This window comes from Apium graveolens, chromosome 5 (genome assembly GCF_009905375.1).
Source record: "Apium graveolens cultivar Ventura chromosome 5, ASM990537v1, whole genome shotgun sequence".
Taxonomy (NCBI): domain Eukaryota; kingdom Viridiplantae; phylum Streptophyta; class Magnoliopsida; order Apiales; family Apiaceae; genus Apium; species Apium graveolens.
This window is the reverse complement of record NC_133651.1, coordinates 12,832,478-12,850,936: the sequence shown is the minus strand read 5'-3', so window position 1 is coordinate 12,850,936 and position 18,459 is coordinate 12,832,478. Positions and strand designations below refer to the sequence as shown.

The 18,459-nt window shown below is 37.5% G+C and overlaps 1 protein-coding gene and 1 non-coding gene across 2 annotated transcripts; one reads left to right on the top strand and one right to left on the bottom strand.

Annotated features, from left to right (window-relative positions):
• Positions 1 to 14,843: 14,843 nt before the first annotated feature.
• LOC141663384 (small nucleolar RNA R71) lies at positions 14,844 to 14,950 on the bottom strand. Its single transcript, XR_012551458.1, has one exon. It is a non-coding gene; the product is annotated as a small nucleolar RNA R71 (small nucleolar RNA).
• A 2,373-nt stretch (positions 14,951 to 17,323) lies between these two features.
• On the top strand, positions 17,324 to 17,983 carry LOC141659825 (uncharacterized). Its single transcript, XM_074466751.1, has 2 exons — positions 17,324 to 17,764; positions 17,870 to 17,983. The coding sequence occupies exons 1-2, from the start codon at positions 17,324 to 17,326 to the stop codon at positions 17,981 to 17,983; spliced, it is 555 nt and encodes a 184-aa protein (XP_074322852.1).
• Positions 17,984 to 18,459: the final 476 nt, after the last annotated feature.

The following is an 18,459-nucleotide window of genomic DNA, read 5'->3' as shown; positions in this document are numbered from 1 at the left end:
CGATCGAGTTGCTCCCGAATCTATTAACACTTTGGCACATAAAGAATTCACATTAAGCGTACCTGCCACGACATCCGTATCCTGGATCGCATCTTTCATCGACATGTCAAAAACTCTAGCCCTCGGAGTCTCATTCACTGTTGGGGTAGATCCCATAATCCTTAATGCATTACTGACTGGGGCTGGTGTCTTGCAATCCCTGGCCATATGTCCTAGCTTCCCACATTTAAAGCATGTAAATGCAATGGCTGGAACCTTCACTGCTGGATTCCGGATAGGCTGATCCTTATTCGCTGGCTCTCTTGCTGGCTGATTTCGGCACTCTCTCGAGTAGTGCCCTTTCTGGTTGCATTTAAAACATACCACATTCAACTTGTTACAAACTCCTCCATGCTTCTTTCCACATACTTGACAATCTGGAAAAGTTAATCTCAACTGATTCGGCTGATTCACATTAGCTGGATGATTGCCCTGGCCTCCGTCTCCTGCATTTTGTCTCCTGAAATTAAAATTTCTCCCTGGCTGAAACTTGCCCTTCTTAAAATTTGGAAACTTCCCTGTTTGTGACTGACCCTCACTTCCCTCAACTTTCCTTTTCTTGCTTTCCTTTTCTTTCTGGAACATCTCACTCTCTGTCTCTGCGATCATAGCTTTCTGTACAACCCCGTCATGGGTATCCAATTCAAAAATAGCTACCTTCCCTCTGATTCATGGATTCAAACCTTGCTGGAATCTCTTAGCTTTCTTTCTATCAGTATCAACATACGACGACACATACCTTGACAATTCCTCAAACTTCCCCTCATAATCTGTTACCGACATGTTCCCTTGCTTTAATTCTAAAAACTTCAGCTCCATTTGATCCTGAACAAACTGAGGAAAATACTTTTCTAAAAACAATTCCTTAAACCTTTCCCAAGTAATAACATATGTGCTTTCCAATGTCTTCACCATCTCCCACCAATAGGTGGCCTCATTCTTCAGATAGTAACTTGCAAATTCAACCTTCTGCCCCTCTTTCACTTTTACCAAGGCAAATGCCTTCTCTATTTCCTTTAACCACACATTTGCTTCAATTGGCTCTAAGGAACCCTTGAATTCTGGTGGGTTTACTGCCTGAAAAGTTTTGAAAGTTACCTGGGGATTGGTCTATCTCTGCTGTTGTTGTGCCAGATGAACTGTTTGTTGGGCCAAGATTTGAAGAATCTGGGCTATTGCTGGGTCCATGGGTCCTGGGTTCATATTCTGGTTTATATCATTTTGGTTGTTATTGTTGTTGTTGTTGGTTTCTTCATTCTGGGTGTTGGTGCGGGTATTTCTTCTGGGAGGCATTTTCTGTAAAGAATCAATCAATTTATTTAGCTTTTGAATCAAATCTTTGTATAAAAGAAAAGTTTTGTAAAATAGAAATATCTCTTTTTGAAAACAGTTGTAACTAAGTAAATTGCATGCTTCTTTACAGAATATAAATAGTTATGGAAAACAGGGTACATGGTATCACAGGTATACTGGTGCAATAAATAAGGTAAAGTAAAACAGGTGCGATAAAGTAAATGACAGTGTTGGAAAGGAAAAGGTACTGATATATAGATCAAAAGTTTTAGGTAGTACAAGCGTAAAGACGCTTCAAAAGTAAAAGTAAAAAGGGTACAACAACCTACTCACTAGTCACCATCGTTAGTCTATAAATACAACTCAAAAGTCTACTGATACACACTACACACTACTGTCCATACTACATAACCATAACAACACTGCTCAGCATCTCCATCTTAAAATCTCTGGCTCATGGCAAATCTGGACCTCCTATTTCCTCAAGCTCCTCTAAAACCCACTTAGCCCACTCCACTAGAAAATCAGGGATGATGTCCTCATGTGTAGCCTCAGCAATCCTCACAGCAGCTGCTCTATGAAATGCCTGAAGCCTCTCCCTAAGTCGCCTCTCACCACTCCCCATCTCTCTGGTACGCATGATATGCAATAACTCCTGGATCTGACCCTGTAGGAATCGCTGCTCCATAAGGCAAGCCTCAAACTGATGATATGGGACAGGATATGAAGAGAACTGGAAAGGTACTCCTGTGACTGAATGACTAGTAAAGCCTGAATCAGCAGGTGGGGGTCCTCTGACAGGTGGCCTCATGCCTGGAGGTGGAATAGCCTGCAATGGTACGGGCTGGAACACCGGTGGAGGTAGAATAGCCAATGCTGGTGGAATCACAGGACGTGGATCCGATGCTGGTGCTCCAACTGAAGGCTCTGAGTGATCAGCTGATACGGGAATAAAAGAGTCGGCCATCTCTGCTATCTGAAATCATATCGTAATATAAGAATCTCGTACCACGACGCAACCTATACTAATACCGGTTATACCATAACACTCAACCTCTCGACGTTCTATCATCCTATACCTTACTTCTAATCCTATCCCTCTACCCATTCTCGTCAATTTAGGCTTGTGTCAGTGACTTATATCCTGTAGCTCTGATACCAAACGTGTGGCGCCCTCCAAACCCGGGTCAGAAGTTTGGGGTCCACACACACACCTTAATTATAACATGCTTATAGCAATAATAAAGATAATAATAATATATGCAATGACCCTACTTACCAATCACCACGGACCACAACAGGTTAAAGTATGCACACAAGCCAAACACACTAATATATTACAAACCGTTCAAATCCCAACTATTTCAAATTCAAACTGAGTATTAAACATTATTACAAACTTTTACAAACTTAAATTATTCCAAAAGAAGCCTACTAGCTCAGCTTTCTCAACCTGAACCCCTAGCTCTCGCGCTGGACTGGGGATCCTCTTTACCAACTGGTTCCTTTTTAACTGGAAAGAATATAAACAACATCGCACGAATGAGCTAACTAGCTCAGCAAGTCACAATGACAAAACTGAGAATAATGATCATCAGGTGAATATGTTTATGATATCAAGTGAACAATGGATTATGATTTAGAATTGGATATTATACTTTTAATTTAAAAACCAAGGTTAGGCTGCTGATCAGTCATGCACTAACCCCGAGCAAGGCACACAGCATTGCTCTAACTACTGGATCCAAGGCACACATTGGCCTAACTTGACCATTATATGGTCTGACCACGAATCTGGTCCACAATTTTATAAAAACAATCCAATTCTAACATAATAATAAAATATGCAATAGTAAACAATAACCGAAATCATTAACAACAATAAATGTTTAACAATGAAAGGGTTTCAATCCTTGTAAGGATCAATAAGGCAATTTAAAAGCTTGGATGCTGGGTAATGAAAAAATTGGATAACAAAGGAATCAACATTTCAAGGTTTCAAGGATTCGATCTTTCAAAGTATAAGATACCATGGGTTGAGTATATAATAGTTCATTTCAGTGTTTGGTATTTAGTTTGTATGTATTTGTAGAGTAGTATCGTAGATTTGTGGTTCTTGTTTGGGTATACAATAATCAATGGATTAGAAAGAATATGATTCATGGCTCAAGGACAATAACTGAAATCAGGATTTAGGTTTCTGTGCTTCAAAGCACTTGCAATATCACAGGATTATCAAGTACTACAATATCTCGAGAAAGTTCAGAACACTTGCCTGGTATTAGCTTACTACACTGCACTCGCTTCCAATCACAACCGTTTTACTCCTCAACTACCTGTTTCCCTTTCCTACGTCTTGCCTCTTCTGCTCACATATCATAAGCATCTATCAATAATTTACTCATGGAATTCTATTCAACACATACTTCTATCTACCCTCCGTTTTACCCAAATCCGATTGACGGATTGAAAGTTATGTAATAATCAAGTAAATACCAAATATATAGACCGATAGTCAATTAACAAATCACATGTAGCACATAATACATCACGTAATCAATGATATATTATTTATAAAGAAGTCTCGGGTCATGAATAGGCTTTCTGGTATTTAAAATAATTTTTAAAACATTTTTCGAAATTAAAACGGGTCGTTGGATCAATTTCGGGTTAATAAACAGGGTTCGGTTGGCCCATTCTGGCTCCGAAATAATTTTAGAATAATTATCGAGCCTTGGAAATAATTTAGAATAATATTTTAAAGCACGAAACTATTTTTCAGAATTTTTAAATCATTTTTAAATAATTAAATCTAATTAAATAACTAATTAAAATCAATTAATAATTAATTAAATCAATTAATCAATTAATTTTCGAATTAATTGACCAATTAATCAATTATAAATTAACTGAAATTAATTAACTAATTAATTTAGATTTATTTGTGAATTAAAAATAATTTTCAGAATTAAAATAATAATTTTTAGAATTTTCAAAAATTGAAAACGAATTTTTATAATAAAAATAAATAGGAAATATGATTTTTAAACATTTTATAAACAGGAATCCTAAATTTGCAAAGTCTGGAAACTTCAGGGACCTAACTGTATTGTCCCCAAAAGTCCAGGGACCAAACTGCAATTTTACACCCTGTCGCCGGAAAACAGTCGGGTTCGCCGGAGAACACGATTCTGACCTCCTCACCTTACCACAAGCTCCATATCACATCTACAAATTACCAGGAATACAATCATGCAATCAAAACAACCTAACAATCCCTGAGTTGGCCGGAATTTGGCCGTGAAGTTTCTAGTTTCCGGCGAACATCGGAAAACTTCAAAACACAACTCCCTTCTCTACAGACCTCGTTGGTTCATGAAACTTATACGACTAGATTGCAAATTTCACAGAGAACACAACCCACTATAACACAACATCAATCTAACACAGAATAAGAAACCCCCAAATTTCAATTAAGAAAATTCATACGGGTTATAAACCCTAATTTTGAAATTCGAAAATTAAACCCACTTTTGAGCATGTTATTGAACTCCAAATCAGACGTATGACATATGAAAATCATCAGGAAAACAAGCTCTATAACATGCAATCATCAAATCATACAAACAATCATCCGAACAAAAATTCATATTTTTAATAAAATAAATTCAAAAATAAATAAATTTTTAGAAAAATAACCTTGATTTCTGCAGTGAAACAAAGCTCAGAATCTGATTGAACACCTTAAATCCTTCGTTTTGGTTACTCAAGCTTTGAAAACAGAGATCGGTAACGCCTTCGTTTTGCTATTTGATTCTTAGAACAGTTTATGTAATTAGGGCTTTTCTCTGAAAATTATATAATTATCTGTCTGTAAATGATTTTGATACGAAATAAAATACGGTAAAAGGCTATTTATAATTACGGAAAATTAGTATCCCGTTGGATCATTCCCGATATAAAACGGTACGTTTATTCGTAAAAACTGATCCAAACGGTATTGGTTTTCGGGATAATTATCCAAATCAGTACAATTTGTACTGCGGTCTTGGTCTCAGCGCCTGGTTACACGTATTACGAAGTGATAATTGGGATAGTTTAATAAAAAACTCCCGTTTATCGAAAATACGGGTTTTATGGATTTACCGAAACGAATATTGTATCGAAAATGTTGCGCCGGGACCCGCGCTGGACAAACCGTAAGCCAGATCGAAAAAGTCGAAACATGGAATATGCTCGGAATATTACAATTAGGTTATGAAGGAGTTCTCGAAAGAGTTTCGGGTTCCAAAAATGTAACAACGGTTGACGTCGGTTGGTTCCCGTTTTTATAAAATAGATTTTAATTACCCGGAATTTTTTTTTAGAAATTTCATATGATTCTTATAAATCCATAAACCAATATAAAAAATAATTAGGAAGATATGATAATTATCTATATTTTATTTTAGACATATAAAAATTAAAATACTCAATTAATATTATTTTTGAATATTCAAGTACAGATAACACTTAACAATTAGCTCACAGAATAGATACTGAACACACATAATAATTATATAATAGCAAAAATAATTACACGATATATCCCGGATATTACATTTAATATCAATTGATACTACTTCACTTATACAAAATTACAAGGCATGAAATATTTACAATTAGCCCTCCTATTTGCAAATCCACTAGTAGTCAATATGACTGATAATTTCCCAGAACATCTAAGAATTCCAACTTAAATACAGAGAATGAAATGTGCTACAATACTAAACTTATTTCTAAGTAAAGCTACTCCTTCAACGGATAGCCATAATGGTCTTATCCGTTGAGGCTACAAACACTAGATTTCTACTTTAGTGTTTTGTTTAACTTATCATCAAACTACTACACATATTCCTAACAAGGCTTCTTAGCTTGGTTCTTGGCATCTAAAGCAGCTTGATTTTGTTGTTGTTTGAGCCTCACCTTTTCTTCTTTCTTAGCTTCAGCAAACTGTGGATGTCCAGCCACCACACTGATCAATTTGCCAATCCTGTACATTTTAGCATTTCTTTTCTTCAAGACCGAGTCTATGGGATCTTTGAAGAAAACAATAGACCTTCCAAGCAGCTTCTTTTCATCAGGCTTGGGGGTTTCATAAACTAGGTCCAATGCATTTTTGTCTGAATTCTTCAGATAGTTTCTCTTTGGCTGAAAAATTACATTGGCCTTTAGAGATTTTATTGCTGAGGGTTGACCCCTTTCCATGTTCCCTAAGCTCATTTCATTGGCTGAAATTGGTCTCAATTGAGAGAAATGAGAGAAGGCTTTGTCCTGTCTCTCAATTGGACCAACATTCTTTTCAATTTTCTCATCAAGCTTATTCCATTTTTATATCAACTCCAATTCAACCGCTGCTAACTTGATCAAATCAATACTGTCAAGGACTGGTGGCTTAGAGAAAGTAATTGCCGGAACAATCACTTTACTGACTTGTATGTTGTGCACTTTCGCCCCCTCACTAGCTGACTCCCCCTGACTAACTGGAATGATAGAATCTTTCTCCCCCTTTTTGTTAGCATCAAGTTGAGTAGAGTTTGAGGTTTGTGCAGCCACCAATTTCTGAAGAAGGAGTGTCTGTTGAGCTTGATGGAGTTGGATTTGAGTGATAGAAGTTTCTAGGGTTTTTAGCCTAGTGTCCAAAGAATCCACCTTGCTACTGAGATCAGAGTTTTTCTTGAGTTACCTGTTGATATCTAACATTGTTGTGTCAGGAAAAGTAGACTCCAATCTTTCAGTGATGTCCTTTTTGACTTGACCAATTTTTGTCTTGAGCTCAATCACATCTTGAGTTTGATTTTGAGATTGGATTTTGTGCAAGTGAAGAGACTTAAGGTGTGCTTGAAGAAGACTCTTGGTGTTGACATCTATAGCAGCTTGAAGAGCTGTCTGAGTCTGGTGGATTATTTTAAATAGAGTTGATTTGAAGTGATGCTCACTGCATTCTTTGCTAAACATCCATGGTGGAGTGTTTGTGCTTGATCTAGGACCTGCTTCTCCCCCTATGTCCATAAAATCTCCTTCATCATCCTTTTGGGGTGAGTCTGTGTCCCAAACCCTTTTGGCCTGTGCTCTTGGTTGAGAGCTTTGTTCAATAGTTACATCCTTTTGGGAGAATACAACTAGTAGAGAGCTAGAATCCTTATTAAGCACTACAGTTTGCTGGAAAGCTGTATTGTGGCTAGGCTGGGTTACACACACCTCTCCCACCTTATCCTTAGGGTTTCTTTGATTTTCACCCTATCCCGCACCAGGCTCACTTCCCTTCACACTCCCCTCTTGGTTTTTAGTAGATTTTAAAACTAGTTTCTTTTGAGAGAAACTAGAGTGGGTTTTCTTTGATTTGGATTTGGAAAATTTTGGTTTTGTGGCTTGGGTAGGCATCTGTTTGGTCATTGTCACAAATACCATAGCCACAGTTGTTTGCAAAGAAACTGGTGGTAGAGAAGTAGCAGGGACAGAAGTATTTACCTCACTTACCTGAGGTTGCTCCATAATTGGCATGTAGATGAGGGGAACCTCCTTATGGTGATTAGCCCTGTTAAGATCAGCAATAACACTTCTCTCTTGGACCCAACAATCCAACTTATTTGTTGGGTTCATAACTGAGAGATCCTCAGAAACAAAGTTAGCTATCATCATAAATAATCTAGCATAATAGATGTTCTTAGACCTATTCTTAATGTCTTCTAATTTACTCCCTAATTCATACATCACAGAGGTGCAGAAATTAAAATACTTATCACTAAGAAGCATATAAAGCATGTTAATAAGTGAATAAGTTATAACATCAAAATTGCTAACTTTACCAAGAAAACACTTTAATAAAAGAATCACATAGGAAGATCCATTCTTTCCTAAAGCCTAGTCTCCTAAATTCACCTAACTTGGTGGTAGTAAGAGCATAACCCATAAAAATAAGCATGTTACTTACATCAGTGTCTGTGTGTGGAGCAAGAGTGTTCTTTTCAGGTATTTTAAAACATTTTTCTAGAGCATCATAGTTAATACAGTGTTCATTAACTTTGTGAGTGAATGTAATGGTCTTATCCTTGGAGTTAAACACAGCAGTAGTCCAAATCTCCTCAACAACTTCACAGTAGATGATTGGAGAATCAAGCATAGCATAACTTAGTTTGCAGCTTTGAATGAAGTTCATCATTTTATGATAGTCTTCAGATGCAGGAATTTGCTTGTTCACCAAAGTCACGAAGTTGTTTTTTTCATAGACATACCCAGTTTGAGACATGATTTTGACTACGGGTGCCATTACTGTGATTGAAAGTAGTTGCAGAAAGGGAGTTTTTGCTTTGGAGACAAAGAGAGATTAAAGATAGCTTGAGAAAGATAAAAGTAAAAATGAAAATGAAATTGGCTATTATACTTTCTAAAAAATAAACGGTTAAAAAGTAAAAGTAAAAATAAAGTAACCAATCAAATTAGCCCAAAAGGCGTTTTTAAAAAAAGTAAAGAAAACTGTCAAAATTCTAATGATTATCCATCGAAGTATACTTACAGGTTGTAAGTAAATTCGACGGATAATATCTAGAATAAAGGGCTTAGATTGAGAGAAATTCGACGGATAAGGATTAAAATTACCCTGAACAATATTTGATATTTCGACGGATGATACAATGAAATTCAACGGATATTCATTTTCAACGGATAATGAACATCCGTCGAGATGTAAATTCTGACTTAGCCAAAATTTCATCTTTGACAAGAAACATCAAATTTTATTCTGGCTGCATTTCAATTTGCTTAGACATCAAAATAAATTAAGAGTAATTAAGCATACCTAACTCACTTACCAACCTAGTAAAGGTGGATTCATCAAGTGGCTTGGTGAAGATGTCTACAAGTTGCTTTTCACTTGGAACAAAATGAAGTTCCATAGTACCATTCATGACATGCTCTCTAATGAAGTGGTAATTGATGTCAATGTGCTTGGTCCTTGAATGTTGTACTGGATTTTCAGTAATTGCAATGGCACTTGTGTTAACACAGAAAATAGGAATCTTATTCACCAGTAGACCATAGTCCAACAATTGATTTTTTATCCATAAAATCTGTGCATAACAGCTACCAGCAGTAATATATTCAGTCTCAGCTGTAGAAGTAGAGACTAAATTTTGCTTTTTACTGAACCATGATACTAGCTTATTTCCTAGAAATTGACAGGTTCCTGTAGTACTGTTTCTATCAATTTTACAACCTGCATAATCTGCATCTGAATAACCAGTTAGATCAAAACCAGAATCTCTAGGATACCAAATTCCAAGTTTTGGTGTTCCCTTGAGATATCTGAAAATTCTCATAATAGTTACTAAATGAGATTCTATAGGATCAGCCTGAAATCTAGCACAAAGACAAGTAGCAAATATTATATCCGGCCTACTGGCTGTTAAATATAAAAGTGAGCCAACCACGCCTCTATAGCTTGAGATATCCACAGACTTTTCAGTTGTGTTTATCTCAAGTTTAGTTGCAGTGGTCATGGGAGTTTTTGCAGATGTGCAATCCATTAAGTCAAACTTCTTTAGAAGATCATAAATATATTTGGTTTGATTAATGAATATTCCATCTCTAACTTGCTTAACTTGTAAACCAAAAGAGTAAGTTAGTTCCCCCATCATGCTCATTTCATACTTACTTTGCATCTGATAAGTGAATTTTATATCTACTTGGAACGCTTCATTACATGATTAAGTTGGTGTTTTGGACTCAAGTTATTGGTATTTTTGATGTGTTTTTGTGTTATTGCATTGCAGGCATTAGTTGGATGAATAAATGAGCTTTTCAAAGAAATATGCTGAAAAGAGATCAGAATTGGAAGCCTAGGCCATGTTCAAGTTGAAGAACATCTCGATAGCTTCACGTAGACTGTTGAATCATCGAATTCTGACAAACGGAACTTTGATTCTTCAAGCATTGTCCTTGCAGCTTCAATAAGAGATCTGTTTTTCCTTTCCACCACTCCATTTTGTTGTGGAGTTCTAGCTGCAGAAAACTCATGCATAATCCCATTCTCTTCACAAAATGATCTCATCATAGAATTCTTAAACTCAGTTCCATTGTCACTCCTGATTCTTCTTACTTTGAAATCAGGATGATTGTTGACTTGCCTTATGTGATTGATGATGATTTCACTAGCTTCATCTTTGGATTTTAGGAAATAAGTCCAAGAGAACTTTGAGAAATCATCTATAATAACTAGAAAATATCTTTTTCTAGATATTGACAACACATTGACTGGTCCAAACAAATCCATGTGCAGCAGTTGCAAAGGTTCTTCAATTGTTGAATCAAGCTTCTTTCTGAATGATGCTTTAATCTGCTTTCCTTTCTGGCAGGCATCACACAATCCATCCTTAGTAAACTCCATTTGAGTAATACCTCTAACCAGTTCTTTCTTGACTAACTCATTCATGGTCTTGAAGTTTAGATGGGACAACTTCTTGTGCCATAGCTAACTTTCATCTTGACTTGCCTTGCAAAAGAGACAAGTGATAGATTCTGCATTTGATGAGTTGAAGTCAGCTAAATACACATTTTCTTTTCTCACACCAGTGAGAACCACTTTGTTGCTCTTTCATTGGTCACAACACAGGCTTCAGAATTAAAAGTGACTGAGTTGCCCTTATCACAAAGCTGGCTTATACTCAACAAATTATGTTTGAGTCCATCCACTAGGGCAACCTCTTCAATGATGACATTATCCTCTAAAATCAAGCCATATCCCACAGTATAACCCTTGCTGTCATCTCCAAAAGTAATACTTGGGCCAGCTCTTTCCTTGAACTCGGTGAGCAGGGTAGAATCTCCAGTCATGTGCCTTGAGCAACCACTATCCAGATACCAAATATTCTTTTTGTTTCCCTGCAAACATCAAAATCAAATCAAGTTGATTTTGGTACCCAAGTTTCCTTGGGTCTTGCCTTGTTAGCTTTCTTATTTGGTTTCTTAGGTTTGACCTCATTTGACTTGGGAATTTCAAATTCATCCTTAGTCATTTGAATTGAACCTTTGAAACCAGCCATTAAAACAGAATTATCATGCACATTTTGGTTTACATGAAAAGGCATGCTATTTGCAAACATGTTATTCCAGTAAGGCATGCTAAATGGCATTTGAGGCATATTAAATGCAGCATAATAAGGATTAGGTGCAAATGGCACATTAGCAAACTGGGCATTCATATTCTGTGCAGACATAGCATTCATAGGCATGGAAGGCATGGTAGTCATGCTGGGAAAAGAAGAGGGTGTAGACATGGGAGTAGGCATGACAAGCTTGCAATTTACAGACAAATGATTAACACTACCACACTTAACACATATTTTTCTTGGTGCATATTTATCAGGTGTGTAGTTGTTATGTTTGTTAATCCCTACCTTCCCATTCCTATTGATTTTCCTTTTAGAATCTGTTTTAACCTCAATCTTTTCCAATCTGTCATACAATTGCTTGATAGACAGATGCCCAACATTAACTTTCTTTTCTTTCCTCACTTGACTTGATTCTCCTGAAATAAAGTTTTTAGAAACTGATCCATATTTCTCATTCAACTTAGCTAGCTTGGCTTTGCTAACTTACTTTTTCTCAGCCGACGGATGTGGTTCCTTGTCTTTCGACGGATAATCCATTTGATTTCTCGACGGATAATTTTCATCATCCGTCGAGTCCACATCTGTCGACAATCCTTCAACCAAATTGGACTCAAGCTTCTCTTTACTCTTCTTCCAGGCTGCATCACAAAAGGACTCAATACCTTGAACTTTAGTGATTTGAGCATGGACATCTCTAGATGATTTCCATGCCTTGATCACTTCCTGTTCTCGTTCAAGCTGCTTCTTCAAAATCTCTTCTTTCTTCAATGACTCAGTTAATTCATCTTTAGCAGCTTTACACTAAATTCTTAATTTTTCAAATTCAATGAATTGAGACTCTAGCACATTATTTCTCTCACTTTAAAACAAATTATTTTCTTTAATTTTAGCATTTTCCTTAGTGAGGGACTTAAGTGTAACACGTAGGTGATATAATTCAGTAGACATGTCATTTATTGCATCATTACACTCAGCTTTAGACAAATGTGCTAGGTTAGTGGTGATTACCTGATTGCTTGAAGAACTGGTCTCTGTTTCATCTGATTTGGCCATTAGGGCTAGATTGACATAGCTTGTTTTTTCATCTTCATCCAATCCATCTGCAGCCCAGTCATTCTCCTATGTGATGAAATCCCTTTCCTTTTGTTTGAGCAACTCAAAGTATTTCTGTTTATAATCAACAGGCTCAAACTTCTTTTTGCTGGAATCAGACTTTCTACACTCACTAACAAAATGACCTGCCAAGCCATATTTGAAACACTTGAATTTTGACTTATCAACCATATTTCTATTTGGCTTGGCTGCTCCAAAATTCTTCTTGAATTTGAGCTTGGAAAATCTTCTGGATAAGAATGCTAGATGCTCATCAATATCATCCATGTCATCTTGGCTCAACTGATCTTCATTCTCAGCTACCAGCCCTTTACCCTTGCTTTCACAGACCTTTGATGTAGACTCAACAGCTTCCACCTTCATCTCTTTCTCCTTCTCTAACTTAGCAACCAGTGCTATAGACCCTCCTTTCTTCCTTCCTTTCTCCATCCTTTCATCTTGCTCTATTTCAAGCTCATAGGTTTTCAAGATGCCATACAGTCTCTCGAAGGTGAACTTCTTGTAATCCTGTGAATTTCTTAATGAGACTGTCATTGGCTTCCACTCCTTCGGAAGAGATCTAAGGAACTTGAGGTTAGAGTCTTTTGTTTGATAGAATCTTCCATGCACCTTCAAAGCATTTAGTAGCTTTTGAAATCTACTAAATATATCAGTGAGTGATTCACTTTCTTCACAGTAAAAATGCTCATATTACTGAATCAGGAGCTGCATCTTGTTCTCCCTCACTTGCTCAGTACCATCACAAATAATCTGTATTGTGTCCCAAGCCTCTTTGGCTGTTTTACAGTTAATGATGTTGTCAAACATATCACCATCAAAACCATTAAACAGAATGTTCATGGCCTTCTTATCTTTTCTGACATGCTCAATGTCAGGATCAGACCATTCATGCCTGGGTTTTGGGACTGATGGTTCATTGCCAGTTGCAGCTCTCATTGGTACATGAGGACCTCTCTCTATGCAGTCCACATAGGCCTCATCTTGGGAAAGTAGATGTAGGTGCATCTTCACCTTCCAATGGTGATAATTATCTTTGTCCAGGAATGGGATCTTCATTCCAACATCCTTCTTGTTCATCTTTGTTGATTGTTGTGATCTTTACACTCTTTATACTTCAAGAGCTTGCTCTGATACCAATTGTTATTCCCTAACAATACAACAAGAATTACAGAAGGGGGGTTGAATGTAATTCTGGCTTCTTATTGAGATTTTTAAAACTATTCTAACTTGATATATATAATAGTGTTTGATTTGAAGTAATGCGGAATGAAAGAATAATAGAAATCAAAACACAAAGTAATAAAACACAAGGCTTTAAAACTTTCTGGTGGATTTGAATGTATCCACCAGAGATATATAAATATATATCAGATTGAGAACTCTATGAAGCTTTGAATAACTCACAGCTGCTTTACAAGTTGAACAAACAAACTACAGAGAAATTCTTAACAATTACAGGTTTTTCTATTTCTCCGAGGAATGTATTTGCTTTGTTGTTAATTGTTCTACTTGCTACTTTTGGTTTATATATCACCAAGTTACATGACAGTAAGACAAGATAATAAAACAAAATATATCTAGTCTAACTCCATGCTGCTTCACTACTCTATTCTAGCATCTTTGAAAATTTTCACATTTGCATGGAAATGGTAATGCTTCTTTGTTCTCAAAATCCTTCTTAACAGGCTACCACATTCCTTTTGCAAACACCCAACGCAAGTGACTGTGTTGTCACTATCAACAACTATTTGAATATTATCATCCGTCGGGATTAAGTTGAACATCCGTCGGGAATATGTTGATCATCCGTCGGGAGTCTATCTGTCACTTGACTCTATTTCACTTATACAGAATTACAAGACATCTCATATTTATAATTAGCCAACCTATTCTGCATATCTATCTAGTAGTCAACATGACTTAAAGAATCCTACAGAATCTACTAGACTAAAACATGTTGTTTGCAGGAATGTGCTACAGTACTTATTTGTTACATAAGCTACACTCTCAATGGATGTCAAATTGTCATCCGTCGGGACTATAAAGTTCATCCATCAGGACTATGATGGAACATCCGTCGAGAGCTACAATTTTCACTAAGTTAAATCTACTAAGGTATTTTGTTTAACTTATCATCAAGTTCATAACATATTCCTAACAGTTACATTCTCTACCAATAGGTTCTATCACTACTTGGAGGATCTTGCTCAGAAGTTTCTTACTAAATTCTTCCATATGGCGAAGACTGCTGCAATCAGGAACGCTCTTACTCAATTTACACAACAATCGGGAGAATCTTTATGTGAGGCTTGGGAGCGCTACAAGGAGATGCTTAGGAAGTGTCCTCGTCATGAAATTCATGATTGAATGATTATCAATTGCTTTTATAATGGTTTGGGAGCACAGTCCAGACCCATGCTCGATGTAGCATCAGGTGGAGCCTTATGGGCTAAGAGCTATAATAAAGCGTCTCAAGCCATCTATTGAAGAAGCTCCTACACTTGAGCTCAAACCACTGTCTGATCACTTGAGGTATGCATTTTTAGGTGATGCATCTACTTTGCCTGTTATTATTGCATCTGACCTTTCAGGATGTGATGAAGACAAACTCTTGAGAATTCTGAGAGAGTTTAAATCAACAATTGGATGGACTATAGTAGATATCAAGGGAATCATCCCTTCTTATTGTATGCACAAAATTCTGCTTGAGGAAGGAAGTAAGCCAACTGTGGAGCAACAAAGGAGGCTAAATCCAATCATGAAGGAGGCTGTGAAGAAGGAAATTCTTAAATGGCTAGATATAAGAATCATTTATCCTATATATGACACTTCTTGGTTGAGCCCGGTGCAGTGTGTGCCTAAGAAATGAGGCATTACCGTTATAGCTAATAAAAAGAATGAGCTCATCCGTAATCGGACAGTCACAGGATGGAGAGTTTGCATAGATTATCGAAAGCTGAATAAATCCACTAGGAAGGATCACTTTTCGCTTCCATTCATTGATCAGATGCTTGACAGGTTGGCTGGTCACGAGTACTATTGTCTTCTGGATGGATATTCGGGATATAATCAGATTTGCATTGCCCGGAAAAATCAAGAGAAGACCACGTTTACCTATCCATCTGGCACTTTTGCTTTTCGTCGAGTATCTTTCGGACTTTGTGGTGCACCTGTTACTTTTCAGAGATGCATGATGACCATTTTCTCAGATATGATTGGCACTAATGTGGAGGTGTTCATGGATGACTTTTCCGTGTTCGGGACTTTTTATGATGAATTCTTGCACAATCTTAGGTTGGTGCTGAAAAGATATGTTGAGACCAATTTGGTGCTCAATTGGGAAAAATGTCACTTCATGGTGTAACAGGGTATCATTCTTGGGCACAAGGTATCTAGCAAGGGTCTTGAGGTGGATAAGGCCAAGGTGGGGGTCACTGAAAATCTTCCTCCGCCAATCTCAGTTAAAGGAGTCCGTAGTTTTCTTGGTCATGCGGGCGATTCATCAAAGATTTCTCCAAAATCTCTAAGCCTTTGTGCAATCTGCTGGAAAAGGATGTTCCCTTCAAATTCGATGAAGAGTGTCTAGCTGCTTATGAGAGCTTGAAGAAGATTTTGACTACAACACCTGTTATTACTGCACCTGATTGCAATGAGCCCTTCGAGATGATGTGTGATGCTAGTGACTATTCAGTTGGAGCAGTTCTTGGCCAGAGGAAGAAGAACATTTTCCATGTGGTTTACTATGCTAGTAAGACCCTTAATGGTGCTCAGCTGAATTACACTACTACAAAGAAGAAGTTGCTGGCAATTGTCTATAATTTTGAGAAATTCGATCTTATTTGCTTGGGACAAAGGTGACAGTTTACACTAATCATGCAGCTATTCGATATCTGGTCTTGAAGAAAGATTCAAAACCTCGCTTGATTCGATGGATTCTCTTACTTCAGGAATTCGAGCTGCAAATCAAGGATCAGAAAGGTACAGAGAATCAGGTAGCTGATCATCTGTCATGCTTGGAAGATCAAGGCAAGGCTTCACAGGACAAGACATTGATCAATGAATCTTTTCCCGATGAGCAACTTTTTGGGGTGCAAGAAGAAGAACCGTGGTTTGTAGATATTGTGAACTATCTGGTGAGTAAGGTTATTCCCCCAGAACTTTCTTATGCTCAAAGGAAGAAGTTTCTACATGAGGTGAAGTGGTATCGATGGGATGAACCGTTCTTGTTTAGACAGGGAGTTGACCAGATTATCCGGCGATGCATTCCATATAGTGAGACTGAGGGAATCTTACGAGACTGTCATTCAACTGTGTACGGTGGACATTATGGTGGAGAGAAGACAACTGCCCGTATCATTCAAGCAGGATTCTTCTGGCCTACTTTATTTAAGGATGATCATCAGTTCGTTACGAGATGTGATCACTGCCAACGAGTTGGTAATATATCCAAGACAGATCAGATGCCTCTTAATGTGATGCTTGAAGTTGAGATTTTTAATGTTTGGGGAATCGACTTCATTGGGCCATTTGTCTTGTCCTGCAATAATCGGTATATTCTATTGGTGGTTGATTATGTCTCCAAATGGGTCGAGGTTAAAGCTTTGCCAACCAATGATGCCAAGGTGGTGATTAACTTCCTTCATAAGCAGATATTCACGCGTTTTGGCACTCCAAGAGTCATAATCAGTGATGAGGGATCGTATTTCTGTAATCGCAAGTTCACTGTAATAATGGAAAAGTATCACGTGAATCATCGTATTTTCACAGCCTACTATCCTCAAACTAATGGGCAAGCTGAAGTGTCTAATCGGGAGATTAAATGTATCTTGGAGAAGGTGGTGAGTCCATCAAGAAAAGATTGGTCTTTGAAGCTAGATGAAGCTGTTTGGACATATAGAATAGTATTCAAGACTCCTCTTGGTATGTCTCCTTTCCAGTTGGTGTATGGGAAGGCGTGTCATTTGCCTGCAGAGTTAGAGCATAAAGCATATTGGGTTTTGAAAAAGTTAAATCTTGACATGGAAGTTGCTGAAGAGAAAAGAATGCTTCAAATTAATGAGCTCGAGGAGTTTCGACTACAGGCTTATGAGAACAACAAAGTGTACAAGGAGAAAGTCAAGAGATGTCATGATAGAAAATTAGTGCGCAAGTCTTTTTTGCCCGGTCAGAAGGTTTTATTGTACAACTCTCGTCTCCGACTTTTTCCGGGAAAACTTAAGTCGAGGTGGTCAGGGCCATTCACGGTCAAAACTGTGTTTTCACATGGAGCTGTGGAGATTTTTGATACGCATCCGGATCAAGCGTTCAAGGTGAATGGGCAGAGATTGAAGCATTACTATAGAGATACGGCGAACCGCGAGGTGGTGAGTGCTGTTATTTTAACAACTTGATTCGAGGTTTCACGTCAAGCTAGTGACGTAAACCAAGCGCTTCATGGGAGGAAACCCATGTTTGTTGTACAGTAGGTTCGACAAGAAGAAAAAAAAAGCAGAAAAAAATAATCAGTTTTTCCAGAAGCACGGCGCGCTCGCGCTAGAAGCGGGGCGGTCGCACGAAAGTTACAGAAACACGGCGCGCCCACGCGGGAGAGCAAGGCGGCCGCGCGGAGGGTCTGGAAGAAAAAAAACAAAATAAAACAAGAACAACCTCAACCCGAATTTAACCCTTTTACTACCCTAATCCAACCCTAAGTCTTATTCCTAAACAGTCCTAACCCAAACCCATCTCTACCCTATATATACATACATCCTACATACAAATCTCTCACACATCTATTTCAATTTCCAAAACCCTAGCTTTTCCTATACACTACTTACACACAACATATCTCTCTATTACTCTTACAATGGCACCCAAAAGAGCAAGA